Source organism: Ammospiza caudacuta, chromosome 3 (genome assembly GCF_027887145.1).
Source record: "Ammospiza caudacuta isolate bAmmCau1 chromosome 3, bAmmCau1.pri, whole genome shotgun sequence".
In the NCBI taxonomy this organism is placed as follows: Eukaryota; Metazoa; Chordata; class Aves; order Passeriformes; family Passerellidae; genus Ammospiza; species Ammospiza caudacuta.
The window spans coordinates 51,844,979-51,857,877 of record NC_080595.1 but is presented as its reverse complement, the minus strand read 5'-3'; the positions used below and the strand labels follow the sequence as shown (position 1 = coordinate 51,857,877).

General features: G+C 39.8%; 1 protein-coding gene across 3 annotated transcripts in view; it reads left to right on the top strand.

Moving 5' to 3' along the window:
* Window positions 1-12,899, top strand: part of GRM1 (glutamate metabotropic receptor 1) — a 177,868-nt gene that overhangs the window by 140,008 nt on the left and 24,961 nt on the right. For all 3 annotated transcript variants that reach the window (XM_058801077.1, XM_058801079.1, XM_058801078.1), the window contains exons 5-7: window positions 1,564-1,732; window positions 3,606-3,732; window positions 9,148-10,078. In XM_058801077.1, the coding sequence (XP_058657060.1) occupies window positions 1,564-1,732; window positions 3,606-3,732; window positions 9,148-10,078 (1,227 nt within the window). The remainder of the gene's footprint in view (window positions 1-1,563; window positions 1,733-3,605; window positions 3,733-9,147; window positions 10,079-12,899) is intronic.

Genomic DNA, 12,899 nt, shown 5'->3' with positions numbered 1-12,899 from the left:
CTTTCACTGCTTCTTGTTATCCTGATTCTTCACAAGCCTGGAAACAGCATTTCTTTTTTTAGGCACTTCCTTTAGTGTTAGAGCTGAGATATGAGAAGCAATTGTTCCCTAATGAATTTGAAATTTACCCGTTTCCTAAGCAATGTCTTGATTAGTGGCCAATTCCCAACCAATGGCTCTGCCTGCTGCTTGGAACTCCATTGAACTGAGTGGCAGGGGTGCTTTACACACGTGATTCAATGGAGCTCTGCAGTGGCACTGGCATTATCTGAGCATGCATATTTGCAAAACTGAGGTCTAATTACAGCTGTAAATATGCATTTCTTTAAATCATCTTTAACAAAGACTTAGTTAAGAAAATTACTCTGCTCTACTCTAGAGAATAATTCTAGCACCTCTTCCCTCTGTGTAGTGCAGAGAGAGTTGAAATTTTGCATATTTGAACCTCAAAACGGAAAAGAAACAAATGGATGTCTCTCTTTGCTCACAACCAAACATCCCAATTTTATTTATGGTTTGTACTTTGTTTACCTTACCTTTCATTCTTAAAGAATGTACAGATTAGCAATGCCCATTATAAACAAAAGATTTTTTTCCTCTGGAGACTAAGCCAATCCAGTACAGAAGAGCAAGACAGTAAATCCCAGGCTTGGAAAATATAGGATGCTTTGTTATTTTCAGCTTTAATGCTGATTCCTTGTTCTCAGTGCTCTTTCTCTTGTCATTTATTAAACAAAATCCTCCCCCTTCCCATCTTAAGAAACCAGTATGTGGGTTTAGCCTCTTTTGTGGTTCTTCCTCTCTGTACACTCTCCAACATTCATTCTTCCATTCTTGTTTATTTCCTACTAAGAATCAAGTTACGTTCTATGGGTAAAAGAATGAATAGAATAACTATCAAGAAGGGATGCACACACCTCAGGTCCAACACACTGAAGGCAACGGGACAGGCTGGATGTTTATTGTAGCAGTTTTTTTTGCTTCCCTTACCTTAGCCTTGGGAAGTGCTCTCTTCCTTGCCTAGGGTGAGGAAGTAAATGTTGTGACTGAGGTGCTAACTTTTCCTGACAGGATCACTGGGCTGCATGAAATGAATGGTCGAACTTAGAGCTTACAGCTAACTTCTGGCAAACCAGTTTGATTGGTCTGAGCATTTCTGCTTAAGAGCTCCCAGCAAGGGCTATATTACAACCGGACTGCACGGAGACACCAACTGAAGGTTAAAGAAGTTTTGACAAATTATTTGAACTAGCAGCACCCAGACGTTGCCTACACATGCATCTTCAGCAGAGTTTACTGTCTTTGGTGTACAGTTCTTCCTGGACACACAACTTTTTACCCATAATTTTATGCAAGCAAGGCAGGCAATCAGCATTTGTGTGCAAATCAGAGCTGACACTTCCTGTGATTCTGCAGCAAATCCTAAAGGATTTTGGGTTTTTGTGAAACACAAGTCCCTGGAATTGGGGGATAACTTGAATATTTAGAGGCAGAAGAAAAAGAGCAAGGTAAATTTTTGTCCTTTATGTCGCAGGACAGTGACTCATTGTTTTTTCCTTGCAGATATGACATCATGAACCTGCAGTACATAGAGCCCAACCGCTACGACTACGTCCTGGTTGGGACCTGGCACGAGGGCGTGCTCAACATTGATGACTACAGGATTCAGATGAATAAGAGTGGAATGGTCCGGTCGGTGTGCAGTGAGCCTTGCCTGAAGGGCCAGATCAAGGTGTGCCTCAGACACCTACTTTCTGCTGTAGAAATAGGAATATCCAGTCAGTGTTTTTTTCCTAAACCCAAGCAAGCTCCTTTCCAGCCAATGGGTAGGACTTCCTTTCCTTCAAGAATGCCAAAATGATAGAATCCTAGACTAATATCTTTCTCTAACAACAGTATATACAGGCCCATGTTTTCTAAAATTGCCATTTGTACGGATGCAGAATCTTCTAGTGTGACAGAATTTGAGTTTCACTTTATGTGAGAAAGATTTTCACTTAGTCATTGCCTACAACATTCAGTGGCTGTGATTCACCTGGGGGCTGATCTTGAAAATATTGTGACCCACAGGAGTCCAGTATTTTGTTCCAGCAGTTACACCTGCAAGGAAAAGTTGAAAAAAAAATCCAACAAACCCAATGCCTATTTATATCTCATGTTTGCAACAGGATGAATAGAAACACAAATGAAATAACTGTGTGCACCAAAGAGTAGCACTTGCATCAGGCTACAAATAATTTGCTACCAGTCATGTCTGGATGATATAAAGAGATGTTTCACCACTCTCAGAATGGTATGGATGCATTAAGTTTAAAATGGCATGAAGCCATTCAGCAAAATCTCCTTAGAGTAGACTTCCCTTTCTATTTTAATTTAATAAGCACATTTGCAGCTTTTTATTTCTATATTGCTACTCTAAATAATAAGCAACTGATGATTTGGCAGAGGCACAGTGACACACTCCAACATCTTGGAGGAGAAACATTATTGGTATTTACCACCCTCCGAAACATCTTTTTTCTGTTTTTGAGGTTGTGCAGTTTGTGTATGTGTGTATATGTAAACACTAGGCATAAAAATACCAGCTTCAGCTCTCCTTGAAGCTTATTGGACTCTCTCCACAGACTGCATGAGGAAATGTTAAACAAAAAAAAAAGCCCACAAAGCTAGTATTCAATAAAACAACATTTTGCATTTCACTGCTGTACTCATCTCTGCATATAGATGGATAGGAAGTTCTGGAAGAAAAGGCTGGATTCCTCCTTCCTGGCAAACAAGGGCAGAGTCTTTGTCAGAGCCCTAGGAGCCAGAGATACCCTTAATCTTTCTTTCAGCCTCAGGGTAATGAAACTAGGAATAAAGACAAGGAAATAATCTTTTCAGCATTGGATCATGACATTTAGCAGCCCTCACAGCAAAGAAAGAAATTTTTCAGGGACATTTGTCCCTAAAAGAGCTGCTCCGAAGCATGAGGTTGGTCACTACTTGCTTTTTTTTTCTGCTAAAACCCAATGGATCCTTTTAGCAGGATGTTTTGCAATTTGTTCTTATTTAAATTTCTATTTTCACTTGTGTAATGAGCCCCAAAGAGACTTCCAAATCAATTGGAATGTATGTTTATGTGAATGTGCTTGTGTGTACATGCATATATATGTATTTATATGCATTAATTACTCCTGATTCTAACCTTTGAATTTGTTTACTGGTCTTTACTATGCAATAGATATTAAGCATGGGCTGAGCTGCTTGTCCTGACCTCTGCCATCTCACAGATTAAGCCTCAAGTTTGATTGAAAATATGACATTCACCATGCCTCTGTACCAGAGGGAAAATGGTTTTGTACTTTTAACTCAGAACAGCTCTCCTCAAAACAAAATAAAATTGTCGCCAGAGGTTATCCTTGAATTCCTTAGCACAGATTTTAATACAGGGATCAATACAAAATCATGATTGGTGTTTTCTAGCTGTTTGAAATGTGCCATACACAGGAATCCTGTCATGTTTTAAACACTGTATTGTATTGTGTGTTTGCTGGGGGGTGATGGAGTGTGCCTCTTTGTTTTCTGATAGAGGATGAGAACCAAGGATGTATTTTGTATTGCAGGTGATCAGGAAAGGAGAAGTGAGCTGCTGCTGGATTTGCACTGCTTGCAAGGAGAATGAATTTGTTCAGGATGAATTCACCTGTAAAGCCTGTGAGCTCGGCTGGTGGCCAAATGCTGACCTGACAGGTAGGCATGTATCCCTCCAAACACATTCTTTTCCTGCAGGACACGAGGAAAGTGCTGTGCGCTGGACAGTAAGGTGGCAGAGATATTAAAGGTACATATTTGGACACATGTTCCACTGCAGTTTAGGGTGACTGTCTTTCAGCTTAGTGCAACAGCAGAGACAATAAAGACAGCAAAATTTCTGCCAGAAAGAAATGTTCTAGTCTGTCGGTTCCTTTCCTTCATTTAGCACAAATATTAATAAAGCTGTTAAGACTCTAATGAACTCAGCAGCATTTGCTGCAATTTAGCAGTGACTGTTGCAAGAGTTCAGTGCATTCTTGTCATATTGACTTGATACTCTTTTCTGACCATTTTAACATGCAATTAGTAGCACTTTATCTGGGATTTCAGGACCTTCAGTAACTGATTACTGGACTCTTGTTTTATATAAAGATTATTCCCACTGGACCCACCAGCAAGAGGAATTTTAAAATCCTGAGAAAAGCTGTCTGGAATGAGTTAAGTCTCCCTTGTGTATATGCCTAGATGAGTTGCATGCTTTGACACCCTTCTGTTTATTTTTTACCTATCAAGGTCAACCTCCACTTCTGCTCTGGGCTTTGCAGCAACCACTACCCCCCAAAAAAAAAGCTACAACACATTGAGAAGTATCACCCTGACCTTAACAATTGCTTTGTATCACTATGAAAGACTAAAGGCACCTCTGCCCCATGTCGCTTCTGCAGATCTTGGATGTCAGCATTCAGCAGGGCATTATTTCTAGTCACAGAAACAATCTAAACACCTAGCCAAAGATCAAATGTGCAACTTAACACATCTTTGTCCTTTACTGTGACTGGCTGACAGATATTGCTGCAACTTTTAGCACATAGGCAAAATCCTCAAACTTCAGTTATTTTCTTCTATAAGATACTTCAAGCTAGTAATTGAAGCCAAATGAGCCCTCAGAGCATGTATTTTGAGAAGAAAGCTAGCTACTTCTCCAGGTAAAAATACAGTATTAATCACAAGAGACTGGTAAATGTGACTCATTTTCTGACTTGGCTTTCCATGGAAAGTAAGTTATGGTTGTATCCCAGATGTGTGTGTGTAAATGTCTATATTCCATACCTCCCACTCCCACCACCCTGCCCTGCCCTGCCCCTGCTCTGGTATGCAGCTAAAACATATTTGTCAGGATACAGCAATCTTCAGACCCTTCAGGTTTCATGTCAGTGGGTTGTAAGTAGAGGAGTTAATGAAAACTATATTCTGTAAGGGCTCAAATCACAGAAACACATCTGGTATTAATAGACACAAAAAAATCCACAGAACCTTTCATAAATGTCCTATTTGAAAAGCCCATATTCAATTCCTGCTCCTAGGACACCAGCATCTGCTAATTTTAAAGCAGATATCCATACACAATCAGGTTTTGCTGGTCTTGGAGGTTCACAGAATTGCTTGTATCTACTCTTCAGGGAAGAAAAAGGGTTCTATTGATTAAAAAGAAGCCAGAACAAAAACCTGGTGAGAGATCAATATGCACTTGAAAGAATATGGTTCAGAGCTACCAGCTGCTCAGAGTTGCTCAAAAGGGGTCATGTCAAAATGACAGGCACTGCTGAAAAGTGTTGCGGAAAGAATCAGTGCTGGAAAAAATCTCCAGGGCATGTTGCAATCTATTAACTTTTAATGAAATCAGTAGATGACCTGCTGATTTGTGTTTCTTCTCAGCAAGGAGACTGGACTGCTGCTGTTCTGAAATCACAGTAACCTCAGCCAAATGACAGCATAGCCATCGACTTATTTCCTAGAGAACATTGAAATGGCAGTCTGCTCCCGCACAGCTTCTTCAATCTAATTGAAGAAAAAACCTTCTTTTTTAACCCCTAAAATTGATTTACTTGAACTATACTACAAAGTACAAAGCTGTGAAAGGAAGCTGATGCCATCCTAATATTTAGAAGAAGGGGAATTATCTAGATAAACTCTGTCTCTTGAACTTTGTGGGAGTCACCATTGGTATGATTTAATCTGGAATTCTCTTTTCTTGCCAGGACTCCCATCAAATGTGTTTTTATAGCTTGATTTTATGTGTTGTATTCATACCCTGACAGTCACCATAGCATCTAGACACAGGCGGTAACATCTCACAGTGCAGATTGTTTTTCCCTTTGCCTTAAATCTTAAATGCTAAACATGTATGTGGTTTTAGACTCATTTTCCATCCCAGATGGAGGCTCTAAAATCCTTAATCCTTTTAAGAAATGTGAAGTACATACTAACCTATTTTGTAAGACATGTTTTTCAAGGTGCTCATTTTCTCCATTTGAAATCAGTCTCTGTGGCTCAGCAACCATTTAGTGACATTTTCATTTTATTTTTAAATGTACACAATTTTTTTAGATTGCTTCCCTTAAATATGAATGCAGTGAAATGGACTCAGCGGACACAAAGGATTTCTCACCATAGATGATGAAAACCTGACCTGAGAAATAGTCACTAAAGCCAGTACCTTAGACCTTGTGCCAAGAAAAATCTTTTATAGTACCAGAATATAATATAAGATGGATGCATGCAAGCTAGTAAACTCAGTTTACATAAATTATCTTAAATAAGCAATAAAACAAGATAGGAAAGGAAGTTTTATAGTCTTATGAAAAGAATCATAAGGTTTTGGGGCCATCAGTTAACTGGGATGGGTTAATGACCTCAGAAAACATCATAGTTTCTCTCATTGTCCTTGTGCTATGAATATAGTAATAAAAAAATTGATTAGCCTTCTGATCTTGGAAATTATTCACAGTCAAAATGCAGGGAAAATAGTTCATGAAAACTACTAGACAGCTTTTACCAGAAAACTTTAACTGTGAAGCTTTTGCTCTGATTTTTTTGAGGTTTAGTTTAATTGTTGAGGGGGCTGTTTTGTTTTGTTTTGTAAATGCATGCACAATTTCCTGAGTATCCTCCCCCAGTCTCAGTGGGGCTCCAGAGCCCACTTTCTCCGAGCTGGGAAATGACCCACCTCCACAGGTGCTGACAACCAACAACTGTTAGCTGGTAATAAGCAGCCTAGGGAACTTTTTGCAGTTTGTACAATATGTGGTTCTTGGGCTTGCTGGTGCACAGGAATTACATGGGTTTAATGAAACATTTCTAAGCAAATCTTGCATGGGATAAGCTTAGAGTAAATGATAGGCTTAACTACCATGTTGGATCTGGGTTAAGCCCCTGAAAATATAGTTTAAAATGGAGTAATGTGAGTAAGTCTTGATGTTGTTAAGCTTAAAGTCCATATTAAAACTTAAACCTTCCAACAATGACTGACCAGATTCTTGTATGAGAAGAGCTTCACTTTTATTAATCAATGAGCAAGAGCTTCTGATCCTTAGTCTTTTATTAAATCATAGAGGAGCCAGGTTCCAGTCAGGGCTGCTAAAGCTAATGGCCAAATGTTCACACTTCTAATAAAGAGGTTTTCCTTCCTATTTCACCACAAAAGTATTGGCTAGAAGTATGGATTTCCTGAGTCTTGAGCAGACCGTATTGAGCAAATTAATTTTCTTTATAAAATTTTCTCTTTATTTTATAATATTTTCTTTATAAAATAAGACCGTTGGTAGCCATTGCTATAATTTCTAATGTTTTTCATGTTATGGGCATGTGTAAGAACAACACCTGTAGTTAAGTCAGCTTGGAGACAAAGTGGACAGAATTACAAAACCTTCTTTCAGTTCACATGACATTGGCAGACATTAAAAGTTCAAGAAGAAATTTTCCATGTCAGGACTTTGCCTTGGGCTAATTTTTTTTTTTAATTTAAACAAAAATTTTTTTTCTCCTGTTTCTCAAAATGAGGTTACAGTAAAACTGTTCCACCCTCATCCATACCTTGTCTTACTTCTCAATTATTTGGAAGGAAGGACTTTACAGTACAATACAGGTATCTACATTAGAGCAGAAATGTCTGATGGTACTTTTTGTCACCATATGGAAGATGCATATAAATTAGGCAAAACTGTGAGACTCAGAAACCTTTTTTTCATAGTTGGTTTCTCTAAATACACTCCTCACTGAGGAGGAAGGAATTGAGCACAACTTTTGCCCATCACAACATCAGGGGCCCTGTTAAGATCTAGCAGCAAAAATTAGAGGAAAAATGCTTCTCTCACAAGCTTGCTGACATTAACATCTTTTCCTTGTTCTTTTTGGCCATGCCTAAGAATTTAGGTGGAGTTAATGAGCAGCCAGTCCAGGACCAGAAAAGCTGGAGCAGCAGTTTGTAATGAAGATATCTGGGTGGAGAGGTGGCTAAAAAACCTGAACTGTTAGGTGAACAGAGACAAGGATGGTGGGGGACTGGGAGGAAAGATACTTGAGAGTTGGGGGAAAGGCAGAAAAGTTGAGTTGTGTCAAAGAGAAACTGGAGGAGGACAGAAACAAGAAGTAGAAGAGGCTGTGGATACTTCTCTTGGGATAAAGAAACATGTTAAAAACATTTTAGAACTACTCAGTCAAGAACAGAAATTAGAAAATGCCATAATGAAAGATGTCCATAACAGCCTCTCAACCAACATCTTGTTACACAAAGGATTTTATTTTCTCTGTAGTGTTTATTGCTGGTATTATTTCAGCACAGTGAGGAAGATATCCAGAGACTCCTTTAACTTGAGTGTGGGAGAGAGCAGTTAAGTACTGTCTTAACAGATACATATATTTGCACATCTGTACCAGTCAGAAAGGAGAGTCTTTCCAATTTTTATCTAAAGGCATGCATATTCTGTGGGTTTGACTCTTCCAAGAGAATTAAATTATGTTATTTAGAGGGAAAAAAATGACAAAATAAGAATGAGATACTGTGAAGAGAAAAAAGCAGAAGTGTGCTAAGGTGTAGTATCTACGATATAGTTCCATTAAAATTTTGGGTTTATTACCACTTTTCCATCCACAGACCTCTGATTAATTTATGGTATTTATAAAACCACTCTCAAAAAATGTAGTAGATCAAACTATAGTGATTGTGGTAATGATTGAATAAATTAATCTGAGAAGGTAAAAACCTACCTGTTTGCAACAATGCTTTTCCTGCTGAAATGAAGAGATGATGGTGACTTTGTCTGTGTTCTGTTCCCAGCTGTACCTTTGGTATTCTGTGCTTGTAATCAGGTATCTCTAAAAGCAGATATTTCCAAATCTAATTTCCTGTTGCAGCATCATAGGAAATGTTTGGAACACCCAAAATGCATGGCTGTTTTTTGAACATATTAATCCAAACTTTTCCATCATGCAGTTGACTCCTTTGTAAAACGGTTTTAGTAATACACATCACGTAGACATATGCTAATGCTTGGATTATACTGAGATCCAGCAAAAAAAGTTTCTTCCAGGAGCTGCCTTTCTAACACTCTGTTTCTCTTCTGTCCACTGCAGGCTGCGAACCCATCCCTGTAAAGTATCTCCAGTGGAGCAATATAGAGTCTATTGTGGCTGTGGTCTTTTCCTGCCTGGGGATCCTGGTCACCATGTTTGTCACCCTTATCTTTGTGCTCTACAGAGACACCCCTGTTGTCAAGTCCTCCAGCCGCGAGCTCTGCTATATAATCCTGGCTGGCATCTTTCTGGGTTACGTCTGCCCTTTCACCCTTATAGCTAAACCCACCACGACCTCCTGCTACCTCCAGCGCCTCCTGGTGGGCCTCTCCTCCGCCATGTGCTATTCCGCTCTGGTGACCAAAACCAACCGCATCGCGCGCATCCTGGCGGGCAGCAAGAAGAAGATCTGCACCCGCAAGCCGCGCTTCATGAGCGCCTGGGCCCAGGTGGTCATCGCCTCCATCCTGATCAGCGTGCAGCTGACGCTGGTGATTACGCTGATCATCCTGGAGCCCCCCATGCCCATCCTCTCCTACCCCAGCATTAAGGAAGTTTACCTTATCTGCAACACCAGCAACCTGGGCGTCGTGGCTCCTGTGGGCTACAACGGACTCCTCATCATGAGCTGCACGTACTACGCCTTCAAGACTCGCAATGTGCCTGCCAATTTCAACGAGGCCAAGTACATTGCATTCACCATGTACACCACTTGCATCATCTGGCTCGCCTTCGTGCCCATCTACTTCGGGAGTAACTACAAGATCATCACCACCTGTTTCGCAGTGAGCCTGAGCGTGACAGTGGCTCTGGGGTGCATGTTCACTCCCAAGATGTACATCATTATTGCCAAGCCCGAGAGGAACGTCCGCAGTGCCTTCACCACCTCAGATGTGGTGCGTATGCATGTCGGGGATGGCAAGGCACCTTGCAAGTCCAACACTTTCCTCAACATATTCCGGAGAAAGAAGCCAGGGGCTGGAAATCCAAAGTAAGTGGATTGACTGCAGGTACACCTCTATCTGTATATATTCCTCTCTTTGCCATCCTTTCTTGGTTGACTGTAGTCTGCTGAATAGTGAGGTATGTAATAGTTTTTCATCTCATGTGTAGCAGAGAAGGTGGGAATGATCCTTTATTTCTAAGCCTCAGATGGATATTGGCATGTTGCTCATTGTCTTCTCTTCTGCTCTGAAGGAGCCCTGTACTGCTGGGGCAGGTCAGGCAGTGGCAGAGTGACCAAGCTCCATAGCAGCTTCTTGCATCTCCCTGTCTCATGTGCGTGTGTACAGGGATCTCGCGCCCTGATGTGCAGTTGCTGTGCACCATGTTCAAACTGAGGTGCTACTGTAGCCTTTTAGAAAGAAAGAAATCTCTGTCTAAATGATTGTAAATCACATGTACTTGCCTAAGGCCACTGGAATGTGTGTGAAAGCTGAGGACTGAACATAAGTTTTTAAGGTAGTGTGTTGTGACAGTCCTCATGACTGTGATTCAAAAGCACCCTCCATGTTATCCCTGTGCTCTATTTAATACTCAGTATTATGAGCAATACTCTTACTCATCATTTGTGTAAATCTCTCCGTGTTCTCAAACTCAGTGTTGGTGTGAAAGTTGCAGAAGTCAACTGAGGGTGAAAATGAGCTTGCATTCACATCTGTGGAACTTGTTATTTTCCTTGCTAATAATTAAAAGCAAGCCAGATGCAGCAGAGCGGGAGGGAGAACTGTTACTTCAAACAGCATCTCCCTGTGAGGAGCTGTCTGAAAATTTGCATTCTTTATTATCTTATTGTTTTTTGATCTTTAAAGAAGCACTATAGGGGTACATATGAGCTTAAATGATTTTTGTCTCAATTAAAAATAAAAAAGCACCAGTGAAACCTACATTTCTGAGCTTCCCAATAGAACAAAAATTCAGTTAATTTCCAGTTTTTGGGGATCTGTAGTTTTCTGAGTCACTCAGGTTGGTTTTGATTCAGTTTTCATAAGAACCATTTTGATCTGTCCTGGTGATAGAGGTAATGCTGTAGAAAACCCATGCTGTGATCAATTTTGTCTTTATGCTACTTCAGTAATTTTTATTTTTTTTTGCTAGACAGAGGGTCAGAAGGGAAGGGGATGGAGAGACATAAGTGACCCAAATACACAGCTCAGTGTGCCACAGAGGCCACATCAAGGCAAGGCTGCTGACTCCTGAGCTAGTCAGAGAGAGAGCAGGGAGCAGCCCTAACAGCCACCACCTACAGGGAGATTGCCAAAACTCTCTGTAGCCCAAGAGCATGAATTCCATGCAAATAGAAAGATGGAGCCTGATCCACCTTCCTCTGACTCTTATTTAGTTATAAATAAGAGGGACATCTGTAAGAAACTAATATGGTGTCCCTGCAGTGTGGTTTTTGGCTAACAGTGTTGGTTTCTTTAAGTTATAACTGTCAAAAAAAGAGGACTTTTGAATATTTTAGGTCGTGACAGACTTAATAACTAATTCTCTGTTCTGCTTATTCTTCTACCTTTATTAAAAAAAAAAGTAATTTAAAAGATCGCAATGTGATATGCTTAGAATACAAATCTTAATATGAGAAAATATTATATAAAAGTTAAGCTTCTCCCTCATCATTGTCATCTTTAAAACTCAACAGGGCTTACCTGAGATTTTTATCAATTTATTACATCATTTTAGTAAGATTTTCTCGACCTCTATGTTAAGCCTGCGTGAGTGTTACAAAGCAAAAAAGGTCTACAGAGTTTTAAGTTGCTTTTCTAAACTAAAAGCTCCATACCTAGTTAATATGCCTTTTTTCCCTCAGGTTAAGCATCCACGTCTTCTATACAGCCAAATTCCCACCTCTGTCCTAAACCTCTTGTGCAGTTACTGCATGTTGTTCACCCAAACCAGCTCAGGTGCAGAGGCACCCTGGGATTGCTGATGGAAAAGGACAGCTCTGTTCATGGGCATGCAGAACTGAAAGAGGTTTAATAGACAAACATGAAGCTTTGGAAATAAAGTCACAAGGCAAAACAAGAAGTAATTTCAGGGATTTGGGCAAGTTTTTTATCTCCTAACTGAGTCCATTGCAAAGTTTCTGAGGGCATTGTGACAACACAAATAAAAAAGTGAGTCGCTGTGGAAATCAAGAAGGAAAAAGAATTTGCTGCAGCCTTGGAAGCACTTAGATAACTCAAATGTGTAATCAGATCCTTCCTGAAACAGGACTTACAGCTACTGGTACATGCTCAATGCCCACAGGAATGATCTCAGACTGATTCAGTAGTTTTGTTTGTGGTTTGGTTTTGGTTTGGTTTGTTTGTTGATTGTTTTGATTTTGTTTGGTTTTGGGTGGGTTTCTTTTATATTTGGTTTGGTTTGTTTGTCAAACATCAAAATCTGGGATTTATTTGTGATGTTTTCAGTAATTCTGTAAGTATGTTGCTCTGTTTCTAGAATCTTCAATAGTGTCTCCCTGTGGCCACATTTTTCTGTCTATTAGTGGCCAGCAGTACTGCACTCAGAAGATTTCTCTTCTAGATGTATTAAGCTATCTTCTTGTTATGCCTTCTTCCTCTTCTTAGTTTGTTTTTCTTTTTCTGCTTTTCAGTTTTCATCTCTTTTCCTGTCTATCAAATCTCTTCTCTGCTTAATCTATTGAATTCCAATTCCTAAACAGTAAAGTGGCATCCATCTAAATTAAATTGGTGTGGAGATACAGGGTTAAATTTAATTAGTTTTAAAAATGGAAACTGTTTTTCATTTACAAGGACAGATAAAGCTTATATAAGCCTTCATAAAGCCTTTTCATGCAATGTTGTGCT